This window comes from Narcine bancroftii, chromosome 3 (assembly GCF_036971445.1).
Source record: "Narcine bancroftii isolate sNarBan1 chromosome 3, sNarBan1.hap1, whole genome shotgun sequence".
Classification (NCBI taxonomy): Eukaryota; Metazoa; Chordata; class Chondrichthyes; order Torpediniformes; family Narcinidae; genus Narcine; species Narcine bancroftii.
The window spans coordinates 296699220-296718194 of record NC_091471.1 but is presented as its reverse complement, the minus strand read 5'-3'; the positions used below and the strand labels follow the sequence as shown (position 1 = coordinate 296718194).

Genomic DNA, 18975 nt, shown 5'->3' with positions numbered 1-18975 from the left:
ACATGCAGGAGATATTAAATGCTTTGTTCGCACCCCAAGAACAGAAAGCATTGGAAAATTATTCACCTGGAGAATTTTCTGAAACTTGGTTTCATTAGTGTTGTCACTTGTACCCCCCTAAAAAAAATCTTTCATCTCAAGTTTAAAGTCCATATGACCCAATTTTAAAAATATAAAATTTGGCATTACCTCGATATACAAAAGAGAGAGTTGACTTTGCCTTTTTGGCATGTTAAATATACTAGTTTGAATAGAAAACACTTGGCAATGAGATTTTATTGACAAGCTATTCCAGCTTTTATAGTTTAGTTCCACTACACATAATGTACATTTATCAAGGTGGGAGGAACTGGAAACATTACAAAACAATTTTTCAGAGAACATGCATGAACAGTTTCTGGCTTGAAGAATGCATTCTTAATCCTTCAATGAGGCAATATTCTAGGAACATAACATACAAAACTAGAAATGCTGGAATCATTTAGTGCTGCCATCGCTGAAGATGCATGTAGGCCTATCTCAATTAAATCGCCACAATAGTACATTCCTACCACTAGACAACTTGCACACGTCAATTTTTTACAATATTTTACATAGCTTTAAAAAAATGTGTATATAAAAACAAACCAAAGTTTAAAAATGATTACTGGCAATGGTCTACATGCCCATCTCAAATGACCGTTTCCAAATGACAAAATGCATTTAAAATTGGAAAAGTACTTCTTCAAACATATTATAACCAGTTTGAAAATGGATATTCCAAATGATTCAACTATTCAGTGACACTCATTCTTACGAATATTTTCACTCCATCTTTGTCCACATTTTCCTGAAAAACACTGGATTCTAGTAACAACCTGCCAAAAAAGCAAATAATAATTCATATTGCAGGAAAAGATCTCTGATATTGATGTGGGGCAAATATTAACCTTTGCTAAGTTATTCAGCACTGTGGATCGGTGGGTAATTAGAACAAATTTCATAACCTGACATGTCATGACTTACTCAAACAGATCTTCATGGATGACTTGCTACAGGTTAATCTTTGGTCTGAATTCTGTCAGTTTTCAACTGTCAGAGGACGGTAATATGCAAATACATTGAGTATATTATACTGAACATGTATAAAACAACCCAGTACATTTCATATGTGGCCAAGTCAAAATACACTCTTCAAATCAAATTTGCCTCCCAACTACATTACAGGTAGGACAAGATCATGTCAAGAATGGTCATTAATAATTCTACAAATACATGGCAAATTATATTGAACCTTAAAAACAAAAGGCAATTATTATAAAGAGCAGGAACAACCAGATTTAAGGCATCTTAATTTATCATTCTCCCTCCAAATAGGTATATTCAATAAAAATAGTGGTGTAAGCCACTGTGGAATAGCCAAATTGTAATGAATGAGCAAGTAATGCAAGATGAAGATGTGAAACTCATCCAGAGCAGTCAGCATAAAGGTAGTGACAGTCTGATTAAACCACAGGTTTGCAAGACACAAAAAAGTGTGCTTGAGACTTTGATGTGGTTGCTTCCTTGTCTAAGGATTTGTATCAAAGAAGACAAATAGAAGTTCATTCTTCATGACAGATATGCAGTATTGATTTCTACAGCATAGCAATATCATCGCATGCAAAAAGATCATGAGTCCAAAATACTGAATTACATAGAGGTTTCATCTTAAATGTGGTTATTCAGGAATGCGTAACTCGGGTGTAGAAGTAATTGGGAGAATCCCTCTGGCAAGAGTGTAAACAACAGAAGCACAACCCCCCCCATCCCCTAATTCAGAGAATTCCCAAAGAGGTTAACAGAATAATTTAAGCATCTAAAAAGTCTCTCTGCCTGCCAGCATTAAGACATTTCTGTACCCTCAGCTAAAACAATTAGCATGTCCAGCTGCTGGGTCCACCACAGATCTGTGTCAATATAATCCACCACATCCCTGTGCTGCATTTGGTCAGTAAGGAAATTCTCCAAATCGAGCAGGCAAAATGAACTCTTGAAAAGGACCATAGACTATGAGAGTGCAGGCCCGACATCCCATAATGCTGTGCCAACCTATATAAATCTACAACAATCTAAACCTTTCATACTTCACACCCATCTACTCTATTTTTCTTGCATCTATGTGCCAATCTAAGTCGTTTAAATGTCCAGCCTCCACCACCAACCTTGACAATGTATTCCAAGCACCCACTACTGTGTAAAATACAAAAACCTTCACCCTGATGTCTCCCCTAACCTTATGTAGATGTTCTCTGGTACCTGATTTTCTTAACTACCTTATCAACCTGCACAACAACCGAGAGAGATATATGGATTTGGATCCCAACTTCCCTCTGTTCTTCCACACGATTAAGAATCCTGTCATTAACCATGTGCTCCACCTTCAAGTTCGACCTTCCAAAATCCATCACTTCACACTTATATGGATTAAACTCTATCTGTCAACTCTGCATCCTGTTGAAACTATTCACAGCACTTCAACTTTTGCGTCATCTGTAAACTTACTGGCCCATCGTTCAGGTCATATTTTTTCAATATACAAATAAATAAAATCAGTAAGAGCAAGGGTCCCATCACTTGAACCTGCACTGCTAGATTTCTAACAACCACACCACGACAGAAGCTCCAAGGTAGTGGACCAAGAGAAAAGCAAGTTTGACCTTGACAGCTTTCAGAATTCTGATCAGAGACCCAGAGAGGGATCTTGCAGCATCCCAAAGACACAGCCCCTGAAGAATTCCTAATGGATCATTGCTCTCTCAAAAATAATGCAAACTTTGTGCAGACGATTGCTAGGCTGATATTGCTAAGCACAAAATTATTGTATTTGGCCATTTCCACAAGGGGTGGGTCATAAGCTTATGGTTAGAAAAACTTAACCTGTTCAACGAGAACTGCAGTTTCACTTTTTAAACTGAATACTTTATTGGATTTAGACCTAGATAAGCTTGTCCCTATAAACAGACAAAAGGCAGCAGCACTTAAATTATTTCAATTGGCCTCAAGTCAACATGATGCTAACAAGGATGAATTTAAAAATAATAATAAAAGAAATTTGTGCACAAAAGATCCACAAACATCTGTTCTTGGGAAGGGAAATGTCTACAGCATTTTGCACCACACAGATACACAGGCATTTATCAAGCTTGCTACCAGACTATTTAGCTCACGTGTTCATACAATGCATGTCTGTTTCAGGTCCATCATCAAGTGCAATTGGGACAAGGAAAGGTATTGTGAGCAAAACCACAACGCTGGAAAAACTCAGCAAATCAAACAGTATGCTTTATGTAGCGAAGATAAAGATACAACCAAAGTTTCAGGCTTGAGCCCTTTATCAAGGTGTCAGCAAAAGGTAGCCAGGCACCCAAACAAAATAGTGGAGGGGTCAGGGGGAGGAGCTCAGGCCACAGGTGGATGAGGAGGAAGAGCCCAAGAAAAAGTGGGAGGGGGTAGCTCTGAATGGAGGGGGTGGAAAGCTGAAGGAAACAGAGGGATAGGGGAGAGGAGAATGGAGAGTGGTCAAGGTTAGTGCCATCCTGATGAAGAATATCCAGATGGAATATTAAGTGTTACTCCTCCAATTTACAAGTGGCCCAGAGTTTGAATTGAAAAGTAGGTGGTATGGAGAGACCCAAAAGTGACTTATGAAACAAGAGTAAGTGTTCAGGTGGATATACAGTTACATCATTGGTTTTCAAATTGCCCCCTAAACTCAGATTCCACTTTAAGCAATCCCTTTGCCATCCGTGGTCTGGGATTGATTGGTAAGGGATTGCTTAAGATGGTACATGAGTGAGAAGGGAAGGTTGAGAACCACTGCTCTCGACCCAACTGTTACTGAAGTTTTTTGTTGAGGAAAAATGACCACTGGCCCATTTCCTTTAGAGTTATGAAACCGTACGCATAACAAGTCAATTAAGTATGATTAAAACAGTGGTTTTTCAAACCTTTTTCTGTCCACACATACTAACTTAAACAATTCCCTACTAATCACAGTGCACTTATGGCACAGGGATTGCTTAAGGTAGAATGTGAGTTGGGGGGGCAGTTTGAAAACCACTGTTACATCAAACACAAAGTTAATCTGTTCAGGCATCTGTCTACATTTTGCTCATACCTTGAAGGGCTCAAGCCCAAATTGTTGGTTATGCATCTTTACTACATAAACTACACTGTTTGACCTGTTGAGTTTCTCCAGCATTGTGTTTTTACTTCAGAGTATCTACAGACATTTGTGTTTTACTCTTGTATTATGCTGTGAGTTTTAGTCACATTTTGGCATCCAAACAACAGCAGCAAAACTGGCATTGGCTAACCATCCCTAAGTGCCCTAAAAGTGGTGATCCATCCATTGGTGGTGGCTAGCTTGGCCATTTCAGAGTCACTCACAAGGGGAACAAAGGTTCTGGAGTCACATATGGACCAGGCAAAGATAGCAGATTTCCTTCCTTACAGGGCATCAGCAAACCAGATGGGTTTTTAAAACCAACAGTCCAATAGTTTCAGTGGTCATCATTACTAAGATTAGTTTGTCACTTTTCCAAATTTAAATTACACAGACCACTGTGGAATTTGAGCCCAAATGCCACATCATCAATCCAGGCCTCAGGATTACCAGATCAGAAACACAATTGCTGTACATCCCTCAATTATAGAAGATTTTGACATTACACCAATATTCACTTCCGTTGTGCAAATATTGAGATTTTCTTCATCCTTGTGATACCTTGGCTATACGTCATCCTCTTTATCTTGCACTGTATCGGACCCCTTTCCAGATTCTTCAGCATGTGCCAGCATATCAGCCATTAGCGCCTCTTCCAACTTCTTCCGCACCTGTTGCACAAGTTCTTCCTGCTTCCTGTAATAAATTTGCTAAAAGTGACACATTCAGCTCGAATAACAATGTTAAACAACACGCATGTTTCAAGTGCACCAATGTCAATATTGTATGTGGATGGTGGTGCCTTTTAGCACTGTCTACAGTCTTTTAAAATGAAATACAAGTTACAATGGACGTTCTAGCATGCATTCCTTCCCCTTGAATCATTAATTTCTAACAACACCTTACAATTGGAAAGAAAGAACAACCCTAAAAGGCAGGAACAAGAAATCTCCTCTTCATGATATGTGACAATAATTATGCCAGCATTTTTTTCTAGATATATTAATTTGGAATAGAATCACTATATAGCAATAAAAACCTAGATTTGGAGCTAAAAGAAGAAAGCTATTGTTGTAGCTGTTTTGATGAAAGCAAAAAAATTACCCAAAATAGCTAGTGACCATATTTCTCAGACACCCCTCAATGTATGAAGTACCTTACGTTCAGAAGTGTCGACAATATTGTAATAATACTCTCATAATACATCCATTATAACCTCTTGGCAACCAATTTGTATGATAAATAGATGAATTGAAATTAATAAAGAAACTATTATTGTATTTAATGTGTCTGTACCTAACCTTTTATCCAGGATCGTTGGGAGTGGAAACCTGCCATTGTTTGCAATCATTTTGAATTTGGTCCCTTTAGGCCCGCTTGCCTGAGTCGCGCTGCCATCTCTCTCTCTCCCTCGCTTGTGTCATGCTGCTGTCTCCCCTCACTCGCCTGAGTCGCGCTGCCATCTCTCTCTCCCTCGCTTGTGTCATGCTGCTGTCTCCCCTCACTCGCCTGAGTCGCGCTGCCATCTCTCTCTCCCTCGCTTGTGTCATGCTGCTGTCTCCCCTCACTCGCCTGAGTCGCACTGCCATCTCTCTCCCCTCCCCGCCCCTAAGCATTCCCCAGCATCAGGGGAATGGCTCCCTTCTCGGTTCCCCTGCGTTGGCGCTGGTACAACGGTTTCAACTGCGTAGAGGTTATGGGTAATGACAATAGTCATTGAGCCGCCACTGGGCCGATGAACATGCCACAATGCTGGACAGACGTCAGTATACGGTCATTCAGAGGCACTTATAAAGTAGCGGAATGATTCCAACGCTAGTTCAACGAGGGTCATGCTCGATGGGTAGGCTATTAATAAAGTAATGATACCACTAATTAGCAACGCAGAACATGATGGGAGTTGAGTGAGGGTCACGTGGGGTCATGTTTAGCGCCAAACTCCATCTTTGATGAGCATATGTCATCTACCCAAAAAAAGTGCCGGTTTTGGAGGTTGTTGGTTTTCAAAATTCTGGTAAAAAGTTAGGCACCTATACTGGTGAAAGCTAGAGCAAGAGAAAGTAAGACATTTTTTTTAACATTTTGGTTGCTATTTAAATGAAAAAGGGATGGGAACATATGCAGGGGTGACAATACATTGGATGGTGCAGTAAAAGGTAGATTGTGAAAGAATAGTTAACTCATGAGTGTTTTGCTATTTTGCCTCCTGTGTACCGCTAATTCCTGGAAGCATTTGTCAGAGTTTGGCTTTAATTTTTCTTACAACAATCACTCAGCGTGGCTATTTTTACTGTCACCCCTGCATGTGTTCCCATCCCTTTTTCATTTAAATAGCAACCAAAATGTAAAAAAAAAGTCTTACTTTCTCTTGCTCTAGCTTTCACCAGTATAGGTGCCTAACTAACCTTTTACCAGAATTTTGAAAACCAACAACCTCCAAAACCGGCATTTTTTTTGGTAGATGACATATGCTCATCAAAGATGGAGTTTGGCGCTAAACATGACCCCACGTGACCCTCGCTCAACCCCCATCATTAACTGTTAGTCCATTTGATACTCAGGCAGACAGCACAGAAATGCCACTTTTTTGTCCATCAACACTGATCCCATGTGCCCATATTATGTCTTATCATTCTATGCCTGGCTAAATTGCTCTTACATATAGTTAATTAGATACAAAGAGTTCCATCAAACTTTCCCCTCTGATCCTCTTTGAACCTCCTTCACCTTGAAATAAAAGCCTCGTTTTCAACTTCCTACCATGGAAAATTTCAGTCTCCCTCTAAGCCTCATCATTTTATACACCTCTATCAGGTCACCCCTCAGTTTCACATGGGAAAAAGTTACAACCTATCCAATCTCTCTCCATAACCTCTGATCCATGTGACATCCTGGTGAAACTCCTCTGCAGTCTCTCCAGTCCAATCACATCCTACCTAGAACTGCAACAATATACCAGATGTGGTCTATCAATCTTCTGTAAAGCTGAAAAATAGCTTATTTTTATGTGCCCCAACATGAAAGCATGCTTACCATACACCCTCATGGTCCTATCCATCCATCTTGCCACTTTCAGGAAACAATGAGCTTGAACCAAAGATTCTTCCATTTAATCAACAATTACTACTCCAATTTGACTTCTGAAAATGAATCACAGGCCTACATTCAAAATGTCAGGTGTCAACTTGACGCAGATGTGTGATTAAACCAAGAATAGTTTTTGTAAACTGAGTGAGCAAATTACCATGAATTAGTAGTGGATTGATTTTAAGCTTATTTTTTAATAAATTTAGACATACAGCACTGCATTTCAGCCCATGAGCCCGTACTGCCCAATTGACGTACAACGTCTGGCATGTTTTGAACAGTGGGAGGAAACCCACACAGACACGGGGAGAATGTACAAACTACAGACAGCACAGAATTTGAGTGCATGTGTGCTTTTGTATATAATTTTTTTTTAAAGTATCGGTCGGTAGCTTCTCCTTCATTTAGTGTCTATGGCATTCAAATCACTAAAGAAATGCCAGAAAATGATGTAATCTTTGCTCAATGAAAGCACAGTCTCTTCTGCAAACCAAACTGTTGTTATCAAGTATCAATTCATAGAGAAAACAGGAAGTGTTCCAATGATGCAAATTTTGGGATGGTAACACACATGCAAGTGATCCCAGGAATTAACCGCCAATCGGCCTTTCAAGTGTCTAGTGTGAAAGCAAAATCATCTCAATGCCAGGGATTGACGACCTCGACCCCTAGTACAATCCCTGGCGTCTGCAGATGCTGGCATTGCAATCAGGCAAATGTGAAACACGTAATTGCATTGTGGGATTAAAATGGCCCACGTTTTTGCGCAAATGCTGGAAAATGAAGCCAGAAGCGATTAAAATGAAGGTATAAACTTTACTGTGGGAAAGTTGCAGCGAGAGAGAGAGAGAGAGAGAGAGAGAGAGGAAATACATAGCAAGAGCAGACAATTTTTAAACAGCATGGAAAAATTAGTGGCTCTATAGCGCACAATTTATAAAGACCGTGGGGGAAAAAGCAATGGTGGACCTGACTTCCCAGAATGCCGTGCGGCAGAGAAACCCCTCCATGAATGCTCCGTGCCTGCAGCCGGGCATACAGCCCTTTCTCTGCCGCACGGCATTCTGCGAAGTCGGTCCGCTATCGTTTTTTCCCCCACGGTATTTATAAATCATATGTGATAGTGCTACCAACATTCTCACACTATATAAATTGTGCTCGATAGCGCTACAAATTTTCCCCAGATTATATAAATTGAGCACTATAGCGCTACCAACTTTCCCACACTGTTTATAAATTGTCTGCTATTCCTATTTATTGCTAGCACTTTCCCACGGTCCCTTATAAAGGTTTATATAGATTGGTACAACAGCAGGGGCTGAAAGGCTCATACTGTGCTGTACATAAAGTTTAATTATGTTATAATTAGGCATGATTAATTTTGCTCAAATAGAAGATCATAATACATTGATCAGAATTTAGGGCAGGTTCACCATCACTCAATGCATCAAGTCCAAACTTCAGGGATGGCTCCTTGCCAGTGTGAAAGCATTCAGTGTCCCAGTTAGGAGTGGTCAAGTGTGAAAACGCAAACCCCCATTCCTATCCTAGAACACTAAATGGCCAATTTAATGGGATGCAAGTGTGAAAGGGGCTTTAGATACCTCACAGTTCAATTGTCATGTACTGAAGGGATCCTAGAATCTAAAATACGTCACCAATATTTTAAAAAAATTCATGCCATTATCTGAATTGTGGGAAATAGTTACTGTATCCACAACTGAGGCTTGAAACACTGTTCTATCAAATTATCTTAGATTAAGCATTTCTAACTTTTAAAATATCCTTTCTGTAGTAGAAATCCTGGAGCTGGTGACAATTTTAGATAAACATATTTTTCTTAAAGTATTAATTTGAGTATTTTTTTTAATCAATTCCATGTTTGGTACTGGGGAAATTTTTTAAAGAATTGAATAAGCCAGTACGTCTTTTTTTACGGAAAGGTAAATTATCAAGAATATCAATGCAAAAGTTGACATGGTCATATGACTTAGGAGGTCTTCAATTACCACATTTTCAAAATTACTATCAGGCAGCACAACTGAAGTTTATTAGTAGATTGCTTGATATTGACCAACCACCAATGTGGGCATATGTGGAGATGGATCAGATGCATGAAAAGTCATTACATAATTTTATATACAAGTGGAATTTATTGCTTTTGCAAACATATAAAGTACCAGTCTTAATTCATTTATTTAAAATATGGAAGAAGTTGAATCAGTCTATAAGTTCGAAAGAAATATGTTCAATTAAAACTCCACTATATCAAAATCAATTTATTTCCTTCTCAATGCACAACCCTTATTTGAAGGAGTGGGACTTAAAAGGTTTGGTATTAATTGAAGATTGTTTTGAAGCAGGTTTATTTCTTTCATTTGATAGACTTAGTTTGGAATATCACGAAACACGTTATTTGCTTATTATCAAATACGGGATTTTTTAATTAATAAGTTTGGTCGAGACTTGATATTACCAAGGCAATCGAAGTTTGAAATGTTGCTTATGGATAAGGGAAAGAAAGAGTTTGTTTCAGAGATGTATTTGTTATTACAATCAAAAATGAAGAAGTCTGGAGTGTTGAGAGTAAGAGATAAATGGGAACAGGAGTTAGCTATGGTTATCACTGATGAAGTATGGTCTGATTTATGTCTACATAGTGTTACAAAATTAGTTAATGTATGTTATAGTTTAGTTAATTATAACTTTTTACATCAGTTATATTTAACTCCAGAAAAGTTAAAGAGGTATGGTTTTAGGGATTCTAATTTGTGCTTTAGATGTGGTGATCAGGTAGGTACTTTTATACATTCTGTATGGGAATGCTCAAAAGTTAAACCGTTTTGGGAAAAGATTATTACATTTTTGCGAGATTAATTTAAAATAGATTTGTTTATGGATCCATGGCTGTGCCTATTAGGATATATGAATCCATTAACAACAAGTTTACATAAATTTCAGGTTGCGTTTATTCATTTAAGTTTGGCAGTAGCTAGGAAATGTATATGATGTAGACCCAAGTATACAGAGGTGGCATAATGACATTCAATCATGTTTGTATTTAGAGAAAATTACATATAATTTGAGGAATAATTATGCTTTTTTTGAAAATATGTGGACTTCAGATTTGAAATGTACGAAGCTAAATGTAAAGTAATTATTCTTTTTATTTGCATTGTAATTCAACCCACGCTACGAACCTTCTTTCTGTATGTTAAGCTCCGGGGGGAGGGAGGGATAGTAAGGGGTGGGAGGGGGGGTGAATGGGAGGCGGGAGGGTGTAAGGGGAATGAGTTTTTTTTTCATGTATGTTTTGTTATATTTCTTTTGTATTCCTTTGTAAAATTTTAAATAAATTTTTCAAAAAAAAGTATTAATTTGAATCTTCTGCTTAAAAATCTAATTATAAACCAAGATCATTTCCCAGGAAGTATTGCCTTAGTTATGCTAAACATGAAAAACATGACCTATGCCTAACATGACCTATGGTCATTCAAACTCAACTCTTTATTCACAGTAACCTTTCACCCCACTGCTCAATAATGAATATAGCTGCTCCTCTTACTTATGATAGCCTGACTTAACGATTTTTCTAAATTACGATGGTCATTATTGCTATATTTTTATCATTAAAAATGTTTTTTTCAGAGTGAAATAAAAGGTATTCAACATTTAGTTATAAAATAGGCTTTGATTTAGATAAATCTACCCAGCTGTAGGCTATGGTCAGTGGTCTGAGCACGTTTAAAGTAGGATAGATAATCTATGATGTTCAGTAGGTGCTGTACTGTATTCTTTTACAACATGATTTTTCCACTTACGATGGGGTTATCAGGATGTAACCCCCATTGTAAGCCGAGGAACGCCTGTTTCAAAAATATGCATCTCTTGCAACCACAATGTGAAACCAAATGGTGAGGTTACACTGATCCCAACTGGTGAAAATGGGGTAAACTGTGGGCAGGCAGTTACTGAAAAGACTTCAAACACCCACAAGTCATCTGGCATGTGTGCAAATGAACACCAAAATAGACCGATCTCACAGACATAGTTATTGAAGTTTGAAATGTTCTGTTAAAATCAAATGATTTCTTGAGAAACTTGCCTCAACTCTAATATGTTGTTCCACAGGAGATTATAGTTCATACAGATGGTGACTAGTATTTCCTCTATACAGTGACATACAAATTAGGATTCAAGAGCGAACCACAAGTGGTTCAGTGCCTGCTCTGTCTTTCAATATCATGCCTCTGGTCATTCAAACTCAACTCTTTATTCACAGTAACCTTTCACCCCACTGCTCAATAATGTACTTCTGCCTTTAAAACATTCAAAGGCTGACTCCTATGTTCTTGGAGGAAGAGAATTCCAAAGACAGTCCTCATCATGGTACATTGATGAGGGGCTCAGGCAATTTCTCCAGCAATTTTGTGTATCTACCTCAATATTTGCCTTGTTTTAGATTCTCCCACAAAAGAAAATTTCCAAATTCTACCCTATCCTGACCATTCAGGATCTTGTACTGTCAATTAATTCACTTTCCTTAATAATTGATAAAGGGAGCAGCTGGTTTGAATATCTGCTGTAGAGCATAGCCACAGCATCCTAGGCGATAAAACCTTAACCTTAATTTTTAGTCAAGGAATAAAATTAATCTGCAGTATTACACCAAATGAGCTGACCTCAATTTACAAATTCCACATCACATATGAGATGCAGCAACCCCATTTAATTTTACTTGCAAGATACCAAACAGGACATTTAGTATTCCTACCTGATGTCTTCATCGGTGACCATGAAGGCTTTGCAGAGAGGTTGAGAGGTATTAAGCCATACACCAGGATTCTTTTCCACTGCTGCCGAGAGTTGGCCAGTGATAGGATTAGAACTTGTGTGCAAAGCACTTGCAATAGCAGACAACAAAGTTTCATCTGTGCATCCTGGCCCTACACCTGCAAAAGAATTCACAAGTATTTTCAGTAATCATCATTTTCTCATTAAATATTTCAAATTTCATCTTTCTAAGTCTTCAAGTAATCAATATCAGTTTAAATAACTTGGAAACAATGTTTTAAAAATCAAAATTGCCAGTTCCTTTATAAAACTAGAATTAGCATGCAAATAGTTTAATCACCCAAAGTGCAAAAACCTTTAGAACTACAACATTATCGCACAGAAACAGGACCTGTGGCGAACTATTTTTCTGCCTTGTCTCATCGACCTGCATGGTAGCCCTCCATATCCCTGTTATCCATGTATCCACACAAATTTCCCTTAAATACTGTGAGCCACATCACCATTTCCATTGGTTGCTCATTCTGGTTTCTCACCGCCCTCCAATGTTCCCCTTAAATATTTCACCTTTCACTCTAAACCCATCTCCTTTAATTCTTGTCTCACCCAACCTCATTGGGAAAAATTTTGCTTGCGTTTTCCCCTCATAATTTTGTAAACCTTAATAAAATCACCCCTCATTCTCTGACGCTCCAGAGCATAAAGTCCTTAAGTCCCAGCAACAACCTTGTAAATTTTCTCTAAACTCTAAATCTTAATGACATCTTTCCAGTAGGTAGGTGACCGAAACAGCACACGATACTCTAAATTTGGCCTCATTAATGTCTTGTACAACCTCAACATAACGTTCTACATCCTGCTCTTAATGCTTTGATTTATGAAAGCCAGTATGTCGAAGCCTCTCTTTACAACCCTACCTGTGACACAACTTTCAATCATGCATCTGTAATCCCAGATTCCTCTGTTCTACTGCATTCCTCAGTGCCCTACCCTGATACTTTTTGGGATGTTCTGGTTGATAAATTCACATTCCACTTAAAACTTGCTCACCTGGTTAGAATATAAGATTTTGCATAGATGGCTTAAGCAGTAAGTAAAATGAGAGTTGAGCAATTGTCTAAAGGGTCACGAACCCCAGTTAGCAAATTAAGTGTCGCATTAGGATTGGCAAAATATCAATACATTGCTAAGATTTTAGTGGAAATATTTTCCAGTCCTAATCTATTCAGAAACAACTTGTAAACATGGGGGAAAAGAAGAAAGCTAAGTAAAATCAAAAGACTTCCTCTCCAAAACATTTTTTTTTAAGTTGAGCATTCTAGACTATGGGTTACAAAAATAGCTGAAGCGAGGATTGAAAATAATAGGGTAAAAGGGAAAAGAGGATGGATGCACTGGTTTTATTAAAATTTTTATTTTTCACACAATAAACCACATTGATCAAGATACATACATTTTCCCTCTTGAACATATACAGTTTCGTTTTCTCCCCCCCCTCCCTCCTCTCCTCACTCCCTCCCTACCTCCTCTCCCATTCATTTAAAGTTCAGAAAATAGGATACATTAAACCCGTCAAACAATGTTGTCACTCAATAAAAACAAACAAGAAATTCCACTGAGTCAGTCCTTTTCATTCTCTTCTCCTTCTGTCATTTTAGGTGGTAGATGTCCCTGGCAGGATTTTTCTATTATGTTTCATGTATGGCTCCCATATTTGTTCAAATATTGTAATATTATTTCTTAAATTATATGTTATTTTTTCTAATGGAATTACATTTATTCATTTCTATATACCATTGTTGTATTCTCAAGTTATCTTTTAATTTCCAGGCTGACATAATACATTTTTTTGCTACAGCTAGGGCTATCCTAACAAATCTTTTTTGTGCTCCATCCAAATCAAGTCCAAATTCTTTGTTTTTTATGTTACTTAGGAGGAAGATCTCTGGGTTTTTTGGTATATTACTTTTTGTGATTTTATTTAATATCTGGTTTAGATCTTCCCAAAATTTTTCCACTTTCTCACATGTCCATATTGCATGAATTGTTGTTCCCATTTCCTTTTTGCAGTGAAAACATCTGTCAGATACTGTTGGGTCCCATTTATTTAACTTTTGAGGTGTAATATATAGCCTGTGTATCCAGTTATATTGTATCATACGTAACCTCATATTTATTGTATTTCTCATAGTTTCTGAGCATAACTTCTCCCATGTTTCCTTCTTTATCTTTATGTTTAGATCTTGTTCCCATTTTTGTTTAGTTTTACATTTGTTTCCTCATTCTCCTTTTCTTGTAGTTTAATATACATGTTTGTTACAAATTTTTTGATTATAATTTTATCTGTAATCACATATTCAAAATTACTTCCCTCTGGTAACCTCAGACTGCTTCCCAATTTGTCCTTCAAGTAGGATCTCAGTTGGTAGTGTGCCAACACTGTATCTTGAGTTATATTATATTTATCCTTCATTTGTTCAAAGGATAATAATTTATTTCCTGAAAAGCAATTTTCTATTCTTTTGATCCCCTTTTTCTCCCATTCTCTAAAGGAAAGGTTATCTATTGTAAAAGGGATTAGCTGATTTTGCGTCAGTATTAGTTTTGGTAGTTGGTAATTTGTTTTATTCCTTTCTATATGAATCTTCTTCTAAATATTGAGCAGATGATGTAATACTGGAGAATTCCTACGTTGTACCAATTTTTCATCCCATTTATATAATATATGTTCAGGTATCTTCTCCCCTATTTTATCTAGTTCTAATCTAGTCCAATCTGGCTTTTCCCTTGTTTGATAAAAATCTGATAGGTATCTTAATTGTGCAGATCTATAATAATTTTTAAAGTTTGGCAGTTGTAAGCCTCCTTGTTTATACCATTCTGTTAATTTATCTAGTGCTATCCTCGGTTTCCCCCCTTTCCATAAAAATTTCCTTATTATTTTCTTCAACTCCTTGAAGAATTTCTCTGTCAAGTGTATTGGCAATGCCTGAAATAGGTATTGTATCCTTGGGAAAATGTTCATTTTAATACAGTTTATCCTTCCTATTAGTGTTAGTGGTAAGTCTTTCCAATGCTCTAAGTCGTCCTGTAATTTTATAATTAGTGGATAATAATTGAGTTTATATCGATGGCCAAGGTTTTTATTTATTTGTATACCTAGGTATCGCATTGCTTGCATTTGCCATCTGAATGGTGATTCTTTCTTAAATTTTGAGAAATCCGCATTATTCATTGGCATTGCTTCACTTTTATTTACGTTAATCTTGTATCCCAACACTTCTCCATATTCCTTCAATTTCTTATGTAATTCTTTTATTGATATTTTTGGTTCTGTTAAGTATACTATAACGTCATCTGCAAATAAACGGATTTTATATTCCTTGTCTTTTATTTTTATCCCTTTTATTTTATTTTCTGTTCTTATCAGTTCTGCTAGTGGTTCTATGGCTAACGCGAACAATAAGGAAGATAGTGGACATCCCTGCCTTGTTGATCTGCTTAAGTTAAATTGTTTTGATATATATCCATTTACTGTCACTTTCACCAATGGCCCCTTATATAATGCTTTAATCCAATTAATATATTTCTCTGGTACGCTGAATTTTTGTAGTACTTTGAATAAATAATTCCATTCTACTCTGTCAAAGGCCTTCTCTGCGTCTAAAGCAACCGCTACTGTTGGAGCTTTATTTCCTTCTACTGCATGAATTAAGTTAATAAATTTACAAATATTGTCTGTTGTGCGTCTTTTTTTGATAAATCCAGTTTGGTCTAAATTTACCATTTTCGGTACCTGTTCTGCTAATCTGTTTGCTAATAGTTTAGCTATTATCTTATAATCTGTGTTAAGTAAAGATATTGGTCTAAATGACGCTGGTGTGAGTGGATCTTTCCCTGTCTTTGGTATTACTGTAATTATTGCTGTTTTGCATGAATCTGGTAAGCTTTGTGTTTTATCAATCTGGATGATTACTTCCAGGAGGGGAGGAATTAATAAATCTTTAAATGTTTTATAGATACAGATACAGCAATGAGCTCTCTGAACCCTTCTCCATTAACAATGGCGTGAAACAAGGCTGTGTCCTCGCACCAACCCTCTTTTCAATCTTCTTCAGCATGATGCTGAACCAAGCCATGAAAGACCCCAACAATGAAGACGCTGTTTACATCCGGTACCGCACGGATGGCAGTCTCTTCAATCTGAGGCGCCTGCAAGCTCACACCAAGACACAAGAGAAACTTGTCCGTGAACTACTCTTTGCAGACGATGCCGCTTTAGTTGCCCATTCAGAGCCAGCTCTTCAGCGCTTGACGTCCTGCTTTGCGGAAACTGCCAAAATGTTTGGCCTGGAAGTCAGCCTGAAGAAAACTGAGGTCCTCCATCAGCCAGCTCCCCACCATGACTACCAGCCCTCCCACATCTCCATCGGGCACACAAAACTCAAAACGGTCAACCAGTTTACCTATCTCGGCTGCACCATTTCATCAGATGCAAGGATCGACAATGAGATAGACAACAGACTCGCCAAGGCAAATAGCGCCTTTGGAAGACTACACAAAAGAGTCTGGAAAAACAACCAACTGAAAAACCTCACAAAGATAAGCGTATACAGAGCCGTTGTCATACCCACATTCCTGTTCGGCTCCGAATCATGGGTCCTCTACCGGCACCACCTACGACTCCTAGAACGCTTCCACCAGCGTTGTCTCCGCTCCATCCTCAACATCCATTGGAGCGCTTACATCCCTAACGTTGAAGTACTCGAGATGGCAGAGGTCGACAGCATCGAGTCCACGCTGCTGAAGATCCAGCTGCGCTGGATGGGTCACGTCTCCAGAATGGAGGACCATCGCCTTCCCAAGATCGTGTTATATGGCGAGCTCTCCACTGGCCACCGTGACAGAGGTGCACCAAAGAAAAGGTACAAGGACTGCCTAAAGAAATCTCTTGGTGCCTGCCACATTGACCACCGCCAGTGGGCTGATAACGCCTCAAACCGTGCATCTTGGCGCCTCACAGTTTGGCGGGCAGCAACCTCCTTTGAAGAAGACCGCAGAGCCCACCTCACTGACAAAAGGCAAAGGAGGAAAAACCCAACACCCAACCCCAACCAACCAATTTTCCCCTGCAACCGCTGCAATCGTGTCTGCCTGTCCCGCATCGGACTTGTCAGCCACAAACGAGCCTGCAGCTGACGTGGACTTTTACCCCCTTCATAAATCTTCGTCCGCGAAGCCAAGCCAAAGAATAGAATTCTATTGGGAATCCATCCTTTCTTGGTTTTTTATTATTCGGTAGTTTTTTTATTATCTCCTGTATTTCTTCTATTTCAAATGGTTTTGTTAATTTATTTTGTTCCTCTGTTTGTAATTTCGGTAGTTCAATTTTAGTTAAAAATTCATCAATTTTGTATTCTTTCCCTTCATTTTCACTTTGGTATAATTGTTCGTAGAATTGTCTGAAGTTTTCATTAATCTCCGTTGGATTATATGTGATTTACTTGTCTTTTTTCCTTGATGCCAATACCATTTTCTTAGTTTGTTCTGTCTTAAGCTGCCACACTAGAATTTTATGCGTTTTTTCTCCTAGTTCATAATATTTCTGTTTTGTCTTCATCATGTTCTTCTCCACCTTAAATGTTTGTAGTGTTTCATATTTTATTTTTTTATCTGCCAATTCTTTTCTTTTAGTTGTATCTTCCTTCATTGCTAATTCTTTTTCTATATTTGCTATTTCCCTTTCCAACTGCTGTTTCCTGATTATAGTCCTTCTTCATCTTGGTTACATAACTTATTATTTGCCCTCTGATGAATGCTTTCATTGCATCCCATAGTATAAACATCTTTCATTGATTCCGTATTTATTTCAAAGTACATTTTAATTTGTCGTTCAATGAATTATCTAAAATCCTGCCTTTTAAGTAGCATGGAGTTTAATCTCCATCTATACATTCTTGGAGGGACGTCCTCTAACTCTATTGTCAATATCAGGGGTGAGTGGTCCGATAATATTCTAGCTTTATATTCTGTTTTCCTAACTCTCTCTTGCATGCGAGCTGATAACAGGATTAGGTCTATTCTTGAGTATGTTTTATGTCTGCCCAAATAATATGAATATTCCTTTTCCTTTGGGTGTTGTTTCCTCCATATATCCAAAAGTTGCATTTTTTGCATCGATTTAATTATAAATTTGGTTACTTTGTTCTTTCTGTTAATTTTTTCCCCAGTTTTATCCATGTTTGAATCCAAATTAAGGTTGAAATCCCCTCCTATTAATATGTTCCCTTGCGTGTCTGCTATCTTCAAAAAAATATCTTGCATAAATTTTTGATCTTCTTCGTTAGGTGAATATACATTGAGTAAATTCCAAAACTCCGAATATATCTGACATTTTATCATTACATAAGTCCCTGCTGGATTTATTATTTCCTCTTCTATTTTGATTGGTACATTTTTACTGATTAATATAGCTACTCCTCTGGCTTTTGAATTATATGACGCTGCTGTTACATGTCCTGGTTGATCAAAAACGGAGATGAGTAACTGGTCAGAGAATTAAGAAATCTTTGTGATGTGAGACAGACTGATCATAAATTCAGCTCAAATTAAGAGCACAAATATTGTAAACTTTGTTATTAAAATCAAAAATAACTGGGAAGGTAAGGAAAATGGGACACCGACGATTTCTGACAAGGGCTACTGGAAGGTCAAGAGGGCGGTGCCATTACACTAGTTATAGAAACTGCATTTTATGAGGCTCTTGTACATCACCTGTCTCTGCTGATAGACAAGTATTTTTATTTTTGTCAGAATTATTAGCAAGCAACACAAAACCGTCCATGCTGTTGATAGGAAGAAGGCATCAAGGCACTGGTCAAGTGTGCAGCAGTTTCAAGTCCCAAATG

At 37.8% G+C, this 18975-nt stretch overlaps 1 protein-coding gene across 5 annotated transcripts in view; it reads right to left on the bottom strand.

Moving 5' to 3' along the window:
- Window positions 1–258: 258 nt before the first annotated feature.
- mbd3a (methyl-CpG binding domain protein 3a) overlaps window positions 259–18975 on the bottom strand; it is a 37367-nt gene continuing 18650 nt past the window's right edge. For 4 of the 5 annotated variants that reach the window (XM_069928631.1, XM_069928629.1, XM_069928630.1 and 1 more), the window contains 3 exons: window positions 12048–12225; window positions 4748–4882; window positions 259–857 (listed from right to left, as the gene is read on the bottom strand). In XM_069928631.1, the coding sequence (XP_069784732.1) occupies window positions 4753–4882; window positions 12048–12225 (308 nt within the window). In that variant the 3' untranslated portion in view covers window positions 259–857; window positions 4748–4752. Of the gene's footprint in view, window positions 858–4747; window positions 4883–7219; window positions 7327–12047; window positions 12226–18975 lie in introns of those variants that run through there. The other variant, XR_011354545.1, reaches the window with a different exon arrangement.